The sequence below is a fragment of the Solea senegalensis genome, unplaced genomic scaffold (genome assembly GCF_019176455.1).
Source record: "Solea senegalensis isolate Sse05_10M unplaced genomic scaffold, IFAPA_SoseM_1 scf7180000015590, whole genome shotgun sequence".
NCBI classification, from domain to species: domain Eukaryota; kingdom Metazoa; phylum Chordata; class Actinopteri; order Pleuronectiformes; family Soleidae; genus Solea; species Solea senegalensis.
Window position 1 is genome coordinate 1 of NW_025321376.1, and position 19449 is coordinate 19449.

The following is a 19449-nucleotide window of genomic DNA, read 5'->3' on the forward strand; positions in this document are numbered from 1 at the left end:
TAATGTTACAAATGCACAAACAAAAAAAAGCAAATCTGTAGGATCTACCTCCCCAGTACCCCAACACAAAAAACCCTAGAACAGGGAACAAAAAAACACACCTAAACCTCCCTAAGCATGTCCTAAGAACAAGAACTAGCAGTGGGACTCCATAGACTCTGTTACTTCCATGTGACATAAATCTGTGAACTAAACACTCACTGAGCAGAAGGGGCTCCTAAAACTGCAGATATGTCTACAATGTGCTATAGGCGCAACATAAATGGCTATAGATGAGGGCAGTATTACACTCAAATCAACATTACTGTGCACTGGGAACAGATATAGCCGGCGTCCTCAATAAGTCCACTAACCGATGGTGGCAATGCGCTCGTTGTAGAAATCCTGTGTTTTTTTATGGAGAGTCAAAGTATAAGTTCTCATTATGGAACGAGACCTGGAGACAGGCAGGCTGCAGCAAGCGGAATTTTATTCCTTTCAGGTAAAGAGAGTGTTTGATGGCGTTGAATGCAGCCCGGTTTTTAGCCAAAGCAGCACTGATGTCTGGATATACTCTCAGCTCGGAGCCGCGGTAATCCATCTTGTGTTGTCTGGCCCATCGGAGGACTGTTTCTTTCTCTTGGAAGCGGAGGAATTTGACGATGAGGGCTCTCGGTTTCCCCGCGCCGGCATCACCTGGTCTGGGGCCGAGGGAACGGTGAGCTCTCTCTATCTCGGGAGGGTTGTTAAAAACATCGGGCCCCGTCACCTCCATCAGCAGGTTGGAAACAAACTTCGTCGGGTCCTGATCTTTCTCACTTCTTTCAGGTATATTGATAATCTGCAAGTTAGAGCGCCTGGACCGATTCTCGAGGTCATTCACGTGTTCCAGGAGCACCGTAGCTTGGGATTGCAAGGTCTTAACAACAGCTTCCATCTCTGTGATTTTCACGAAGTTTTCACTCACCACAACTTCAGTATTAGTGAGACGGTGGTTAAATGACGTCACCTGTTGACCTAGTGAATCCACTGACTGCATCAGAGATTCAGTTGATTGTTGAATCAGGATAGCCATGTTAGCTTTGAAGCTATCACGTTGTTTGCAGAATAGAGCCTCAAGGTCCATTAGAGGGACTGGGTCGGAGTTGCCTCCGCTGCCGGCACCTCCGCCTCCCGGGCCTGGAAGCTCCGGCGCGGCAGCGGCAGCCATGCTAGCTAGCTTGGCTGAAATGCTAGCTGCACGAGTTGTTACTGACGGTTGAGGATTAGAATTTGAGGTGCTCATTACGTCGCAATACACTTTCCCACATAAAAACTAAGTAATGCGCGAGTTAGCCCAAGGAAAAACACTGTTATACTGGTAGACTTAGAAAGTAAATGAAAAGTTCGGCAGGAGCCCCCTGCTCGCACGTCTGCTCTCTACCTCATCAAACCGGAAGCCCCGGATTTCGATGTTTTGAAAGACATAAATTCATTAATTTGGCAGGTGAATGCTCTGATACAATATCGACTATATGAATGAGGACATGAGACGTGTGTGAGACAGATGCTTCAGGCTCAGCAGGAGGAGGAGACACAGAGAGAAAGTCAGGGTTTGTTGAAGAAAACCTGCCAGCGAGCAGGTTAGGTTCACAGATTATGTTGCCGGGGTAACTGACTCAGCGTAAAGCTGAACTGGCTTTGTGAAACCGAAAAACCAGTTTCACTCATCTCAGGGTTAACTAACTCAGAGTTTTCACTAAATATGCTTTCTGAAACGGGCCCCTGGACGACGGAGAACCTTCACAGGCACACGTGTAGAAACAATCAATAAATACATCAATCAATAAATACATCAATAAATACACTCATGGTTAGTTTATTCAGACTCTTAACCTGTGTTCGAGCGTTGTGTGTGTGTGTGCGTGTGTGTGTGGCTTCAGTACAGTATATGTCACTCTTTGTCTACGATACAGTATGTATTGGTTCCCCAGGTACAACGTCAGCTTCAGGCAGCACTTCTGCATGCGGCAGGGTCACGGCCAGGGTCACGGCCAGGGTCACGGCCAGGGTCTGGATGGGGACCAGGGCCACGGTCAGCTCTCTAACTCAGACGAGGAGGGAGGAATCGCCCGGCGCAGAGTTCCTCGCAGGACCAGCTCTGAAATAGCCAGCGCTAAGATAGCAGGGCGCCCCCTACCTGTCAAGGTGAGTCATGTCCTGGTAAATGTAGTCTGTGGACACGTGTGGAGACCCAGACTTTGAACCCCAGCTCTAATCCACAGTCACATATGAGTCAGATGCTCAATGATTTATTGATTTGTAGAGATTTTCACTCACAGTGACAACTCTGCCCCCTTAAGGTCAAACATGGGCAGTGCACATTTGACAAACCAGTGACTCTGTTCAAGTTCTCCTCCCCCACAGTGACTCCTCCCCCTCCTCAGTCATGACCCTTTGATGACTCTTCCTCTCTCTCGTCCTCTCAGTGCCGCTCAGAGTCCAGTCACTCAGACGAGGAGTCGAGTCCAGAGGACGATGAAGACGACCCCATGTCCTTGTCTCCGGCCTCCACAGCCTCCTGCCACCAGCCTCCTCCTCCTCCTCCTCCAGAGGGTCCACCTCCCGGCTGCCTGCTCTCTGTCCCCGCCCAGTGGAGTGTGCAGGAAGTGTCACAGTTTATCTCGTCACTGCAAGGTAAGTGACATGTTGAAGTTACTTATTATTAATGATGAATTAATAATGTTTTCATCAATCTGATCAGAATTATGACGTCTTTAAGGTCTTTATCTCACTGTTACACAGAAGTGTGTAAACCACTCACCACTCCCACACCAAAGCCCAGAGAGAAAATCAGTGATTTTCACTACAACTTTTTCACTTCTGATACGATACTGATATTCCATCCTTGATTATTGGCCGATACTGATATCAGCACGAATCATACACACTTTAATGACTTATTTTGTAGTGTGGAATGTTAGAATAGACTTGATCAAGTGATATTACTTAAACAGAAAAACTGACCTATTTATTATTAACATAATAAATTCAACATGAGAATATTGTGTTCATTTCATACAGTCTATGGTTAATTTCATCAGGAGGAAAGTACCAAGTGCTCATGGGGGTGTTTTCAGAGCACCAGTGTTTCACAGGTAACAGTGTTTCTTCAGAGAACACCCCCCTTGTTTTCACTATTTTGGATTAGCCAGAGTGATCGTCCTGCAGGTAAACCCGGAGCCCGGGGTCCGGCCCCGCAGACGTACTTAGCTCCGTGTGTGGAGCTTCAGGACACATTTAAAACACACAAAGCTCGTGGCGTGGCTGCTTTTTGGGGTATAATTAACAAACGGAGGCTGTTGAAATAATGTTGTTTTAGCAGCTCGCCTCATAATGAGCTAGTGTGGTGCTAACGGGTAGCTCGTGATTGCTGTGCGGCTTCATAGCCTCTGATTTCAGGGGTTAAAGAAAAATGTTTAACCTCTGAAATAGCAGTAGCACACACACACTGTTGTTGTGATCATGTGATCTACATGCATCCAAGACACAGAGCCCACGTGATCACAACGGGCGCTGCTGGATAGAAGAGCTGGAGCGGAATGGACTGTTGTACCGGAGCGCTTATATATATATATATATGTATATATACATATATGTATATATATATATATATACATATGTATATATATATATATATATATATATATATGTATATACATGTATATATATATATATATATACTTATCTCCTCCCTCCTCTACCTATATATACACGCTATATATATATATATATGTATATATAACATATATGTGTATATATATATATATGTATATATATATATATATATATATATATATATGTATATATATATATATATATACATATATATATATATGTACATAGCATACATATATATATAATAATACGTAATAACTCTATATATATATATATATATATATATATATATATATATATATACATACATATACTGTATATTTTAGAAGCAGACTGATTACCGGACCTTTATACGATCTATCTATATCTGATTTATCGGCTCTGAGTCCCTTCTTGTTTGCGGTGGTGATGGACAGACTGACAGATGAGGTTAGACAGGAATCTCCATGGACTATGATGTTTGCAGATGACATTGTGATCTGTGGTGAGAGCAGAGACCAGGTGGAGGAAAAGCTCCAGAGGTGGAGATATGCTCTAGAAAGGAGAGGAATGAAGGTTAGTCGCAGCAAGAGAGAATGTGTGTGAATGAGAGGAACCCAAGTGGAACCATGAGGCTACAGGGAGTGGAGATAAAGAAGGTGGAGGACTTGAAGTATTTAGGGTCAACAGTCCAGAGCAGTGGAGATTGTGGAAAAGAGGTGAAGAAACGTGTTCAAGCTGGTTGGAATGGGTGGAGAAAAGTGTCAGGGGTAATGTGTGATAAAAGAGTATCAGCCAGAATGAAAGGAAAGATATACAAGACAATGGTGAGACCAGTGATGCTGTATGGTCTAGAGACAGTGGCACTGAGGAAAAGACAGGAAGCAGAGCTGGAGGTAGCAGAGATGAAGATGTTGAGGTTCTCTTTGGGAGTGACGAAGATGGATAGGATCAGGAATGAGTCAATCAGAGGAACAGCACATGTTAGATGTTCTGGAGATAAGGTCAGAGAGGCCAGAATGAGATGGTTTGGTCATGTACAGAGGAGGGATAGTGAGTATATTGGTAGAAGGATGCTGGGGTTGGAACTGCCAGGCAGGAGGTCTAGAGGAAGACCCAAGATAAGGTTTATGGATCGAGTGAAAGAGGACATGAAGTTAGTTGGTGTGAGAGAGGAGGATACAGAGAACAGGGTGAGATGGAGGAGGTCGATTCACTGTGGCGACCCCTGAAGGGAGCAGCCCAAAGGAAAAGAAGAAGAAGAAGAAGAAAATCGGACCAATATCCGATATCAATATCGGATCGGGACATCTGTAATTTTAACATCACACACACAGGAGTTGTTGATCCACTGCTGCCTCCATCGCTAAGTTCTAATGTCTTATTTTAGTGATTTCGGCTTTGAAACCCTTCATTCGGTTTAACCTCAGTGACACAAAGTGACCACACGAGGCAGCAGAGGACCAGCAGCTCCTGTGTCCCTGTGAGTTAAAATCACTAATTTTCTCTCTTTGGTGTGGGAGAGTGAGTAGTTTACAGACTTCAGTTTCCAGTTGGAAAAGTCTGTGTAAGTGATTTAAGTCCTCACTCGCAGCCGCTTTTTGTTTTCACTCAGTCAGCGCAGACCGTGTCAGTACCTTTAGCTCCTCCTCTTCCTCCTCTTGCTCCTCCCACAGGCTGTGAAGATCTGGCGTCTCAGTTCCTGTCGCAGGAGATTGACGGACAGGCGCTGCTGCTGCTGAAGGAGGAGCATCTTATGTCCACTATGAACATCAAGCTAGGCCCCGCCCTCAAGATCTGTGCCCACATCAACACGCTGAGAGACTGACACACACACACACACACACAGGCTCCGGTCTGTGGTTTTTTAAACTCGTTGTTTTTGCACAGGAACACACACGACATGAGACGTCTCATAAAAATGCTTCTTAACGTGCAAAATCTTTACTTTCTGCGACAAAGTTGTTTTACATCCACGTGTTTGATTTTAGGCCTCATTTAAAACACAGAAACAAACATTTTTGAATGTATTTTTAAAGAAAATTGCAGAATTGAGTGCAATCTGCACAACATGAGCGCGATGATTGTTGTTGTTGTTGTTTTATATATTGAGCGTTTGTGTCTGTGGACATTTTTACAAAAGCAGAAGGAGATTGTTTTTGGTCACAGGAGAGTTTTTACTTGTTTTTACTTGTTTTTACTTGTTTTTTTTGTTGACAAATGTGTTTTTTTAAATTTGCGGCAGAACCTTTAAAAAAGTAAAGATTTTAATATGAAAGCACTCAACATCTTTAATGTTAGGTCTATTTTTAGCTGTTGTGCGTTTAGCGTCATGGTTCTTTAACTGTGTGTCTAGTTTGACGTACAGGCTAAAGTGAGAGTACAGGGTAACGACCACAGACCAGTCCAAACACAATAAATACTCATGCTACATGTTTTTCTTTTCTCTAACTAGGACTGCGTTAGTAACTGGTTAGTTAATCTGGTCCAGAAAGTGTTGATCAAACCAAAAATGTTCTTTGTTTTATGGAGCAAAGAAAGCAGAAAATATTCACATTTAAGAAGCAGAGAAAATAAGAAAAATAATCAAGTACAAGATGTTTTTCTTAAATCTGACTGTGAAGCTTCAACATATCTAAAAATTCTCTTAGAAATAGGGCGAGAAAACTTCATTCATGTTTTCATGAGCAGACATTTGTCTTTCTTTAGTTTCTGACGACTATTTTCTCCATTAATCAAGCACTTGTTTGGTCCATAAATGATTTTGTTCATTTCTTCAAATCAAATGAAGCAAAGAAAAGAAAAATCACAGAAACTCTTAAGTTTGACACTTTATTTAAAAAAGAGCCAGTATTTAATTTGTTAAAGCTGCTGTTGGCGACATCATCATGTTTTTTTTAGCTAATTTCCCGACCATTTTGAGAGTGGGCGGAGCATTTATTTGTAAACAAACGCTCCATTTGTTGTCGGAACTCTGACTTTCTTACTTATTTATGTAAAAAAAGTCTTAATCGCACTTTTGTTGTATTTGTTTCACAGTAAATCATCTGTAAACATAGAAATGTATTTAATTTTTAATACGTAAATTTACGCGGCCTAATTTCAGATTCACAGCTTTTAATGTTCATGTTTTTGTTATTGTTAAATTACGTTAACGTCTGATTTCCCGCTAGTTCTGACGCGTACGTTACATTTTCCGGTGACGAGGAACGACGAGGGCTTGATTTTGTTTTCGCGTCATTAAAAAATAACGCGCAGAGATAAAGTTTTTATCTCCTTTTGAAGAAGAAAACAACAACAACAACGTGGACCTAAGGACAAGAACAACAACGAGTGACCAAATGAGTGAATGAGGAAAAAATAAACCGTAAACTATTCTGTAATGAGTGTAAAAAATATTTTCTCTTCTATTTAAATGCACTTTTGTTGCCTTTGTTTTTACTGTAGGACTTTTCTTGTGTGTGTGTGTGTGTGAACCTTGTGGCCTTTTCTCACTAGAATTGTCTGTTTTTTTTACCTGCTTTTCATATCATTCCTCGTTTTATATCAGCGCTTAAACTTCTGCTAATATAATTCTAGTTGTTATTATTACTGCGAGCGATGACAATGCGTTGCCTTTTTACCGCCAACAGTAGCGACCTTGGTCAAGGACACTTTGCCGTCTTCCTTCGTAGCGTCGTAACCAGCGACAGTATTTAGCGTCTTAGCTGCTGTAGAGCTATATTTTTGGGGGCTTTATCGTCAGTGACTGTGTTGCTGTTACTTTTTCTTTTTCTTCAAAGAATGAAGGAACAATAATAATCTTTGAGAGCAGCTGTGTGTGTTTGTGTTTCTCAGTCGTCCCAGAGGATTTAAATCAGCATAAATTGTGACAGAAAACAGAAAAGTGATGCGATATATTCCACAGAATTTCAGCACTTTTCTCAGAAAATACTTTTTTTTAATGAAGAATGGAAATGTGCTTCCTTGCAAAAACCAGAAGAAAAACTGCAAAATCTTTGGCGGGGACTGGATTTAACAATGCTTTCATGCAAATAAATAATCAAAGAGCTGTTTTAACACTTGTGTCTCTCTTTTCATTTAAAAAAGAACAGAATGAATGTTTGTTTGTGACTTTTTATTCTTTTTTATTTGTGTACCAGATCAGCTGGACTTATAAAACCTTTATTATTCCAGTTTTGTGCTACTATGCATCGTAAATCTGTTTTTATTAAACAACCTCACTGTCAGGATGGGACTGTATGCTATGCTAACATGCTATGTTGTGATTAGAAGCGTTTGCAGTAAATTCACAATGAAGAATGGTGAATTGTCTTCATTTATCCATGTGAGTGACTTGACTTGCAGCGTTTACTGTCTGACAGTACACCGTGTTCCATTGACGTCAGAACTTTGAAGCTGCAAACAAATCTCGGGGCTAGCCGTTGTGTATTAGCCTTACCGTACATGCTAATGATGCCGTATGTGGTATTTTAGCTTAACACAAAATGATAAATGTTGGACAGAAACTACGTGTTATGACTGATTTAATGTGAAACAAATGCGACAAATGAGCTATTAATTAAACTTAATTGAGTTCCGACAACAAATGGAACGCAGCAGCAGTAGTCACTTACCTTTTTCCAGTCGTTCTACAACCTCATGATTATATGTCATCTTGCTTTTCACTTAAAAATGTCCCCAAAAAATATGAATCCAACCTGTGTTGCACACATAATCCTAATGTATTACCAATATCTACAGTCACGTGTGTTTTAGTGCAACAATATCATGATTTTCATCCGGATAATTGTGATATCTGTCTAATTTTCCCCATGTTTGTAGGACTTATATAGAAGAGTTTATGCAGCCAACACAGCTGTAAGATTCACCTCTTTTAATTATTAAAGCACCGTGTCGAGCAGGCCAGCACAGCCAAGGTGAGTAAACCCAAAATGTAAGTTTCAACCCGAACAGACGAGTTACGACAGGTTTCCACCTTCTTTAACGTGAGGTCTTTTACCCTGGGATTGGACCAAACCAGACATATGTGGATTTATCATGTAAGTGCTAATCACAGAATTTTTTTTGTCTTTAGTGGACTTAATCTTCATCTAACAGGATTTATTTCAGTATTTTATTACACATAACTATTGTCCACCACTAGCTCTCTATTTCTTATAAATTGTCTTGGTTTTTTTTCAAGGTTAAAAGTGCAAAGAAACATTATACTGCTCTTTTAAAATTTCCACAATCATAGTTTACAGATAAATACACATTTGCAGTTCATATATATACATATATATATAAAAAAAATCTAAGTGAGTTCATTTTCTACAGAAGAGTATGAGGGCCATATGTAAAAATAAAAAAAAAATAAAACCATGAATTCTGATTTAAAAAAAGTCAGAATTCAAGATTAAATTCGGACTTTGTTACTTTTATCTGACTAAGAATTCTGATAAAAAAGTCAGAATTCTTAGATTGAAGTCACAATTCATTTGGACTTTCTGACTTATCTCGGAATTCTGAGAAAACATTATTTCCCAGACTTTAATCTCAAAATTCAGACTTTTCCTCAGAAGTCTGGAAAAGAAATCAATTTTCTCAGAATTTTGACCTTCTCCTCAGAATTCTGAGAACAAATTCTGACTTCAATTTGAGAATTCATGCTGTTTTATATTTTTCTTTCTTTCATTTTTTAATGTGACCCTAATACTCTTCTGTGCGTTTCCAACAATAAAAAGCCAAAACAAAAGTAGAGTTCAATTAAAAACGTTTAAAAAACGTCCATTTGTTTTCTGGGTTCTCCCTGTTGCACTTCCTGTATGTATATAAAAAAACCGCCAGCCAACGTTGAGGATCCTCTCAGCCAATCAGAGCACAGCATAGTTGAAGGCCTCCCCATATCCCGCCTCTCTCAGGTATCTCTCGATGTTGATTGGCTTGGGTACGATGAGAACTGTCCTCCCATAGGCTGATTTCTCTGCCGCCTCGAGCTTCCTCGTCAGGTCCGCCACAGTGAGACGCTGCTGGGGATTCCAGTGGCAGCAAGAACGGATGATGCTGTACCTGTCCGCAACGTACCCGGTAAAAACACGGTTAAAACACGCGCCACACCCACTGAAATGTTAATATATATCACGTACACGTATTTAAAAAGGTTTTTACAACATTACATGTCGTTGAAAGTGTTCGAATGAGCGTTATCAAACCGCCATGTCAGGCAGGTTGTTGCACTCACGACAGGTTAGCTTGAAGGCGCCTGAAAGTGCCGCCGCCATTTTGTCTCGGTGTGAAACCAGAATGAAAAGTACATAAACAAGAAAAGTCCCGGGTTACTTAAAAAAAAAAAAAAAAAATTTAGTGAGTCATACGTACATTTAAGGTTTTTAACTTTTTAAATAAACTTGTTTACATGCGGAGCTGGTCTCTAAAAATCATCAGTTATTGACTGTTGAGTTTGGCTGTAGTGTCAACACAACTACTAATCGATTACCAAGTTAACCGTCAACTGTTTTGTTAAACGATTCATTGGTTTGGGAATTAAAAGCAGTTTCTGTGATTTTTCAGCTTCTGTATGTTAATGTTTTGAATTTATTGTGGTTATTGTTGGTATTATACCATATATATACACACTCGCTATTTTATTCATTGCTGTTATTTACAACATCATACATTGACCGTTACTAATCAAACATTTTTGTAAAATTCTGTTTAAATCTTAAGTTAAAAGTTGTATGTCGTGTATAGGATTAGACGTGTGAACGATCCAATTCACGATTTGATAAAAAAAAAAAAAAATTCCATTTTTGATTCCAAATTCATTCAGAACATAGAGCTGCTAATGTGACGTCTACTCATGATGATAAGTTTTGTATTATATATATTTGCATTTATTTAAGTATCCTGGGTATAATCTGAAACATTTGCATATGTTTTTGTTTTATTTCTCTATCTTAATCTGGTGTTTGTCACTTGTCTACCTCTGAAACCTTTGCTACTATAACCCCAAATTTCCCCAGTGTGGGATTAATTAAGTCTAGGGCTGCAACTAACAATTACTTTCAAAATCGATGAATCTATTCATCTATTCAACGGTGCTTTATAAATCTATATGGATTATTGATCAATCATTGAGTACTTTAGTTTGGTCTTCTTACAGGGTGTTGGAGCATGTCGGTGGTCGACTGAGATGCTTCCCTCTTTGCAGATGTTGCAGAAGTTCAGCCGCCATCAGCTCAGCAAACGGTGGGTCGCCTGGTAATGATAGTGATCATTTCAACACTTAAATGTTGTCCAGCATGATTCTGTCATTTGTTAAAGAGGAACTAAACCCCTGTTCTGAAGCTGACTCTGCCCAATGCCTGATTTTGAAAATCTATATACCCAATATAGCACGATCGAGTGACAGCAACCGCAAATGTTGGCAGCTTGCTGTGGTGTTTCCAGTGGCAGCTTAGAGCTGCATTTAGTGTGAGACACACATTTCAATAAGTTTCCACACTCACACACTCACACATGACATTCCCCACGCTGAGAAGTGATCAAACTTCACCGCACGTAAATCACGTAATCTATGAATCCATGATGCGAAGGCAGATTGCTCTACGTAGTTCATTCATACAGCTGTCTTGAATTAGTGACCAATCAGCCAATCAGAAAATAGTATTCACTGTTGCTGGGCAGAATGGACACGCTCAGGTCAGCCAAGTTCCACTTCACTGCCGCTGTCTCACATCTGTCCGCTTCCACAGCTGGAGTCAGAGACAAGTTTTTTTTGTGGTTCTTCTTCTCGCAAAGAAATCCACTTTAAATGTTGTAAACACAACAAACAGAGCAGTGTTTCTACAGAGCGAATAAACAGGAGCACGCTGACGATGTGGTGTCGTCACGGGATCTTTTATTCTGAAAAGTAAACCGGATGTTTTATTTTCCTACTTCCCCTCCCGCTCATGCTGAATTTATCTGCCAGAAATATGAGTGCTGCTATCCACTATGAGCCCCGCCCCCCCACTGCTGTGTCTGTGGGGGCGTGGCTAGAGGAGGTTTGGTGACGACAACATGGGAAGAACCAGCTAATGGGAACATTCATATGTAATGGGAGGTGTTTATCCAGAGAAGGCAGTACATACACACATTTAACACAAAATACGTCATTCAAATACTTTACACAATACTTTTAGTTTGAACCTGAACAAAGTGGTTTAGGGTTTAGTTCCTCTTAAGTAACTGAAATTACAGAACACTCACCCAGTGAGACCATTTCATAGAGGAGGATTCCAAAGGACCACCTGGTTAAAAAAAGAAAACAGATGTGTCGTTAAAAGTTTGGTCTCACGTTAAACATTTAATGTCCTTACTGGGTCAAGAAATTGGAATGAACAAAAACATCGTCTATGGATCTGGACACTCACACGTCGCTGCTCTTGCTCATGGCTCTTCTCGCCAGGACTTCTGGCGCCTGCCACTTCCTCATCTCCATGACGTCCACCTCCCCCAGAGAACCGCCCCGCGCTGTCCTCCGGTAAACGGAGCCCAGACCCCACAGCTTCACCGTCAGGTCTCCACCAACCAGGACGCTGCGAGCCCCGACGTTGCCATGAACGTAGCCTTTACTGTGCAGGTAATCCTACAGTGTGATGAAGAGGAAGATGAGGACAGTTTGTGTGTGTGTTCATATGAGGTCCTGAAACTGCTGAGAACCAGCCTGAAATGGATGCTCAATAAAATGCTCACCAAATGAAATCTATGCCCATGTTTTTAAAAGACTTTTCCAACAAGAAAACTTAGTAAACCACTCACTCGCCCACACCAAACCTCATAGAGCAAATCATCACACACACAGGAGTTGTTGATCCACTGCTGCCTCCGTCACTAAGGTCTAATGTCTGTGTCACTGATTTTCTCTGTGGGAGAGTTTTTCTTGTTCACTGTTGGAAAAGTTTGTCCAACATTTGGAGAATAGATTCTTATGTGGACTTAAGCTGATTTAGATTCAAGTCTTTTGGTAAGTGGTTATCATGTGTTTTTCCTCCTGATGAGTGAGAAATGTGTAAAGATGCAGAAAAAACTGATATTTAAGGGAGAAACTGACCAGAGCAGAGGCCACTTGTCCGGCCATGATGAAGATCCTCTTCTCTGTCATGTCACATGACGACCCTGAACCTGTGTTGTCCTTTAGTAACACGGAAGAAGAAAGGTTTAATGAGACCAAGTATGGACACTACGTCCCTTCAGTAGTATGATACACTGTCCCACACTGTCCCACACTGTCCCACAAAGCTGTAATTCCTCTTATGCCCAGAGTATTTCAAAGTTTGGTACCAGATGAACCTGCACCTGTCTACATCTCCACAGGAAGCCCAGCAGGTCTCTGTGACGCAGCTCCTCCATCACTATCATCAGGGGCGGCTGCACTGAGACCACGCCCAGCAGCGCGGGCAGGAAGGGGTGTGGCCCCAGTGCAGAGACGAAGGAGGCAAAGTTCAGGAAGTGCTGCTTCTCACTGCTGGTTGCTGTTTCTGCGTGGGAAAGAAAAGGTAGGAGTATTTGTGTTGGTCCCTAGTTTTTAGGTCCTTGCCCGTCCGTTCAAACTTATTTTGAGCACAATATCTTTAGGATATCTTAAGGGAATCCTTTGAGACTCAAGGATGTAGTGGTCGTTGGTGTCAAAGGTCAAGCTCAGAGGTCAGAGGTCACAGGGTGTTTTTTTTTTCCTCTTCTGGATCATTTAAGTTTGTTTTTTTTAATCTATAAAATATTCTTAAACGGTTAAAAATACTACTACTATTATATTTATAATATCCACTTCCAATATTTATTATTATATTTTTTCTTTATGGTAACTCTGTAACAGCCTTGAAACTCCTGGATGATGCAAGTACACATTTTTTTATTATTTTAATGATTGCTAAATATTTAACTGTACATTTTTGGTTTATAATAGTTCTTTCTAGTTTCTTTTACACGGAACATTTGTTAAAACAATCTTCCAGTCTAAAGTATTCACTCTAAAGAAGGGAATGAGAGTAAAGCTGCAACTAACAATTTCTTTCGTAATTAATCCATATTCACGATGAATCGATCACTTGTTTTGTCCATAAAATGTCAAAAAAAGTTGATCAGTGTTTGTCAAACCTGGAAATGATGATGTTCTCAAATGTCTCCACAAACAAAATTCATCAGTTTTAAAGATTTTAAAAAGATTTTATGGACCAAAGAAACCAGGAAGTATTCACATTTAAGAAGCTGAAAAATCACAGAAACTGCTTTTAATGAAGTTGTCGGTGCATGTTTACCTTTGAGGACTCTCAGGACCACGTCCCTGTTGTCCATGCGTCCTCTGTAGAGCGTGACCGCATCATTAGCTTTGATGTAGACGGACAGAGGCAGAGCCGTGACCTGGCTGAAGGCTCCATGGTGCCTCTCTGTGGTCACCTGCGGTGGTGCGCTCACGTTCGGCTTCACGTTCTGCTGCACTGGCTGAACCGACAAGGGCAGCACTTCATGTTCCAGCGGGTTCAGCCCAGGGGGCGCTGTTGGGATTAAATATTAGACGAGCGTGTGATAAAACAGTTTAAATGTTTAATTTACAGAAAACGGCGTTGATCCAATACTGTTCACAATCACTGGATTAAAAAACCTGAAATAACATAAATACATCGCTGAGAACAGACTTAGGGATGAACTGTATCTATATTTTTTCTGATATCTGAAATGTCTATATATCACAACATCTAAGTCACAATACAATACTATCATATTTAATTATCATCACTAGACTCAAGTAGAGCTGCAACTAACGGTTATTTTCATAATCGATTAATCCGTCGATTATTGACATAAACTATCAGAAAACCTTATAAAATGTTGATCAAACCTGGAAATGATGATGTTCTCAAAATGAGAAAAAATCCAGAGCAAAGAAATGAAGAAGATACTCACATTTGAGAAGCTTAAACAAACGCAAATCTTATTTAAAACCAATGAATCGATTATCAAAACAGTTGTCGATTGATTTAGTAATTGATTAATAATCGATTAAACGAGGAATTGTTTCAGCTCTAGACTCAAGCCATCATCATAATTCCTCTAATAATCAGGAAAATCAAATCAGAATGTTTGTGCTGTTTTACCGTCGATGCCCTGTAGGTGGGGTCTCTGCGTGTGCCTGTGCGATGACACATGGTGATGACGATGATGATGCTGCTGACGACGATGATGATGATGATGATGGTGGTGGGGGTTGCTATGGTGATGATTGTTGTTCTGAGGGGCTGTGATGTGTGAGGGTCTGCGTTCAGGACAGTACTGTCGCAGAAACACGAAGAGTAAAGTGACGAGCGTGAAGAAGAGGAGCAGCGTGGGGACGATGATCACCGCCTGCAGGTGTGTCCTTGTTACTGCAACACAGAGACAGAGAGAGTGTTAGAGTTTCACAGCCTGTCACTGTGGAGGGGGACACATTTCTGACCTTTGAACTTTGTGTCAGTATAAATTCTAGGGCTGTAATCAACCAAAGAAATTCTTGGTCGACTGAAGCCCTGAAAATCAAAGTGTTTGCATCACGTGCATCTGCACAAGAACACACACACACACACACACACTGAACACAGGAGCTGAGCTGTGAAACTGAGCTGATGTTGTTGGAGCAACATAACACAGACAAGTTAGCTTAGCGTTTTCATTTGACATGTCATGTTTTTAGTCGAGCTGTGATATGAAAACTTTGCATTCAACTTTTTTCCTGCCATCTGTTTTTGTAAAATGCTGCCACACGTCACACACACCTGCGCGTCACGCGTCAGGCGTCACACGTCGCTGGGCGTCACAGTGTCGTCGCCACGTCCACACCGTCTGCCTGCGTCACAAGCGTCGTGCGTCACCGTCACAGGCGTCGCTACGTCACCTGCGTCGTCACAGGCGTCGCACCGCGTCGTCTGGCGTCGCCCTGCCGCGTCACAGGCTTGTCGCTACCGTACCGTCTGAGGCGTCGCGCACCGTGCGTCACTGCGATGCTCCAATCGTCATACGCGTCGCCTGCGTCACCTGCGTCACGACCGCGCGTGCAAGCGTCTTCGCTTCACGTCTGACGTCGCGTCCCCCTGCCGCGTCACACATCACAGGCGCCTACGTCACGGCGTCGCACCTGTAGGCGTCGCCTGCGTCACCGAAGCGTCGCCCTGCGTCGCTATGAAGTCGCCACCACGTCTACATCACGGGGCGCGTCACCTGCCGCGTCACAGGCGTCGCTGCGTCCACGCGTCACAGGCGTCGCACCGTCGCACGTCAACGTCGCCGTCACGTCTGAGCGTCACCGTCTGAGCTGCTACACCGTCGCTACGTCACAGGCGTGTACCGTCTGAGCGTCGCACCGTCACAGCGTCTGGCCGTCACAGTCGCCTGCGTCACACCGTCGCTCACCTGCGTCGCTTCCGTCACAGGCGTCGCCCTGGTCTGCCACGGCGTCACAAGCGTCACAAGTACCGTCCTAGCGTCACAGCGTCGTCCTACGTCACAGGCGTCACTCCGCGTCAGGCGTCGCCAGCGTCGGCGTCGCGTCGTCTGAAGCGTCGCGTCACGTCACGTCGGCGAAGCACTCGCTGCGTCACGGCGTCGCCGTGCCTAGCGTCGCTGAGCGTCACAAGTGTCCTGCGTCACAGACCACGTCACCGCGTCTGGCGTCGCCTACGGCGTCGCTGCGTCGTGCGCGTCTAGCGTCCTGCGTCGCACACCCGTCTGGCGTCGCCGCGTCACCAGATCATCAGGCGTCTGCGTCCGCACAGTCGTCAACCCCAATCAGGCGTCACACTCTTTTGGCAAAGTGTAAGGACCGTTTTTCAACGAGGTCCACCTTTCGACTGGGTCCATCAATCATTTTACGCTCATCGTCTTTCGACTGACTGGTCCATTCATTTACTGCCGAATCATGTTTTTATGAAAACACTCAAACCTTACACTTCCAGTTTAACTCAATTACTGTTTTCATTCAATAGGGTAATCTGATTCTGCCCAACTGAAATAATCCGAAATTCAATTGATTACACAAAGTCAAATAATCTGATTAATTGAACAAAAATTGCACTTGCTGAATCAATCTGATTTAAAATCTCTCAGTAATCTGTTTTCATCCTGCAGGGTAATCTGAATACATACACCAACAATATTCTGATTACACCAACTGAAGCTATGTGAATACATTCCTCTGAATAATCTGATTGTGCACACAATTTGAACTCCCTCAGTAATCGGTTTTCTTCCTGTAATCTGAATACATCATCTGAAGTAATCTAAATACTTTCCCCAGAATAATTTGGTTGTGCCCACTGAAATAATCCGATTATAAATAACTGAACGAGATGCACTCAAATGATCTGTTTTTTTAAAACCACTGAATTAATCTGAATACATTGCACTGATAGCCGTAATCTGATTATATAGAGTATATGCTAACTGGATCAGATGCACTCAATAATCTGGTAATAATACACAGATTATTATTATTTATGAGACAAATAGAAATATTGATTTGATTTATAACCTGATATATATATTCATATAGAATGATGTAAAAAAAAACAACAACCTAACATATTATGATAGGAACTATCCCTTTAAGCCCTCTCTGACTTTTAACACAATTCTTGGGGCAGACACACACACACACACACACACCCTTGTCTAACATGATGACAATGCAGTGTAAAGACTGTGAAGGCCCTGGTTGTGTCACGTGTTCAGGTGTGGCGACACAGCATCAATCATGTTTCTGTCATTTCCATGAAACACACACAGAAGCAGCTCTCCCTTGTTTCTCCGTCACATTTGAAATATGAATGGTCATTTTGTTATTATGTAACTTAAGTATCTGTACTTAAATCATAGATCAATACAGAGTTCACATGCAGCTGCAGATAGACCGATAAACCCGTGAACCCTGGGCCAATAATTAAGCCAATATTTGTCACTTTTTGAATAACCAGCATTGGTAGATTATTCATTCATTTATTCATCAGCCAGTATACAGATACTATATAGAAGTTCACTGCATTACTTATTTTAGGGAAAATAACAAGAATAAAACAACTTTTAAAAGTTTTATATTACTGATAGTGACAGGTTTGGCAAAGAAAGAGAATCAGGATTTTTAAGATAATAAGAGATAATTGAAGACGGAGATTAAGACACAATTATTTTGTTAAATAAATAAATGAACATGTTTGGTCCATAATAGAAATAATCTGCAGATGAAAACCAGAGGGAATATGGAGCGTGTGAAACACTCTCAGGGAGGGATGAGGAAGAGTGAAAGGGTAGGAGACGAGGATTAGGGATCGAGGGTGGTGTCCTTACTACAGAGGTTGTCGTCGGGTGCACACGGATCGTCGTCCTCTGTGGAGTTGGATGACATTCTGCAGAGAAGATCAGTGTTACTATGAGCGGGAGGAGGAGATCAGTATTACCTCTGCTCAGCACACACACACACACACACACACACTTGATCACACCTCTACTATTAGATGCATGTTTGCTTTAATCTGCACTTTTAGATTTGACCTCAGAGCAGGAACTAAAGTTCTGTCACTGATGGAGAAGAAGTGCCACCTTTACTTTTACTAGCAATTAAACCTAATTAGAGCTTAGTAATGATTAAATATTTACACGTATACACCCATAGGAGGTGTTAGTGTAGCTGTCAGCAGAGCGAAAGGCAAAGTGAATAATGACTGGTTTAGAGAGGCTAATGTAACTACAGAACCCGGTCCTGTTTCTGACTGACATCGATCATAATCACAATCATATCATCTGACCTTGTTTCTCTCCTTGGATTTGAAGAGTTCTGACAAAACTCAGGTTAACGTGACGGCGTTCTCGTCGTGTTGCCGGCGGAGAAGCTTATGACGAACGTACGACGCCTTCATGTTTCATGTTGTAATAATGCAACATCATCCGCCGCTCTTTAGACAATGGAAACATCTAATTTAAGAGTGTGTGACACACACACACACTCCCACACACACACACACACACACCCTGTGGTATGAAGTAAGCATTCTTGTGTACAGTACAAACAAAGCATTATCACTAACCCTAACCTTAACCAGTTCCTTACAAGTGAGCTTCTGCCTCATTAGGACCAGGTTTTGGTCTCCATGAGGTCTTCTGGTCTTGACAAGGTCAGTGTTTATGACAGGTGCTAAAGAGATAGCACACACACACACACACACACACAGATACACGGTGTGTATGTCACTGAACCAGTTTAACTGCATTGTGTTTTCACACATGAACCTGCAGTTCTGCCGCATCAACACAACAAAAGACACACACACACACACAGAGAACAGACAGGCCTGGGGTGAGACAGACGCACACACACACGCACTTGTGTACATAGAAAGAATGGAGCACACACACAGAACAGACAGGCACAGAACGAGAACAGACACACACACACATAGAGAACAGACAGACACACATACAGAGTGGGAATAGACACACACATACACAGAACAGACAGACACAGAGTGAGAACAGACAGACAGACACACACACTCGTGTAAATTCACGTGTAAACTAAACACACACAGACACATTAAATGTTTTTACAATGTCACATAAAACAACTTTTGTTTAATGTCTCACATGAAATATTGTGATATTGTGAATTTTACCCCACAGTTTCACACTTAAATTTTATAATTATTTAACGTCTTACCTGGACCTGGACGAGCGTTCAGGGTTAGGGTTAGAGGTCAGGGGTCAACCTCGTCTCCAGAACATGCGTCGTTCCTGCCGCAATCCACGCAAAAGTGCGACTTTACCAAAAACCAAAGTCACGTCCGACTGCTC

The 19449-nt window shown here is 41.9% G+C and overlaps 2 protein-coding genes across 4 annotated transcripts; one reads left to right on the forward strand and one right to left on the reverse strand.

The window, feature by feature from the left end:
* Positions 1 to 10: 10 nt before the first annotated feature.
* LOC122762363 (polyhomeotic-like protein 1) lies at positions 11 to 6177 on the forward strand. The gene is made up of 3 exons (XM_044017560.1): positions 11 to 2166; positions 2448 to 2655; positions 5292 to 6177. The coding sequence occupies exons 1-3, from the start codon at positions 1936 to 1938 to the stop codon at positions 5441 to 5443; spliced, it is 591 nt and encodes a 196-aa protein (XP_043873495.1). The 5' UTR covers positions 11 to 1935; the 3' UTR covers positions 5444 to 6177.
* Positions 6178 to 8476: 2299 nt separating this feature from the next.
* Positions 8477 to 19439, reverse strand: LOC122762361 (tyrosine-protein kinase STYK1-like). Of its 3 annotated transcripts, none has more exons than XM_044017558.1 (10): positions 19322 to 19439; positions 17950 to 18008; positions 14733 to 14999; positions 13896 to 14132; positions 12922 to 13118; positions 12692 to 12772; positions 12012 to 12226; positions 11848 to 11888; positions 10758 to 10854; positions 8477 to 9666 (listed from the first exon to the last, which is right to left on the reverse strand). In XM_044017558.1, exons 2-10 carry the CDS (start codon positions 18005 to 18007, stop codon positions 9471 to 9473), a joined length of 1389 nt encoding a protein of 462 aa, XP_043873493.1. In that variant the 5' UTR covers position 18008; positions 19322 to 19439; the 3' UTR covers positions 8477 to 9470. The 3 variants fall into 3 exon arrangements, with proteins under 3 accessions (XP_043873493.1, XP_043873494.1, XP_043873492.1); XM_044017559.1 differs by having other exon boundaries at positions 12937 to 13118; positions 19316 to 19439; XM_044017557.1 differs by having other exon boundaries at positions 19316 to 19439.
* Between the last annotated feature and the right edge of the window lie 10 nt (positions 19440 to 19449).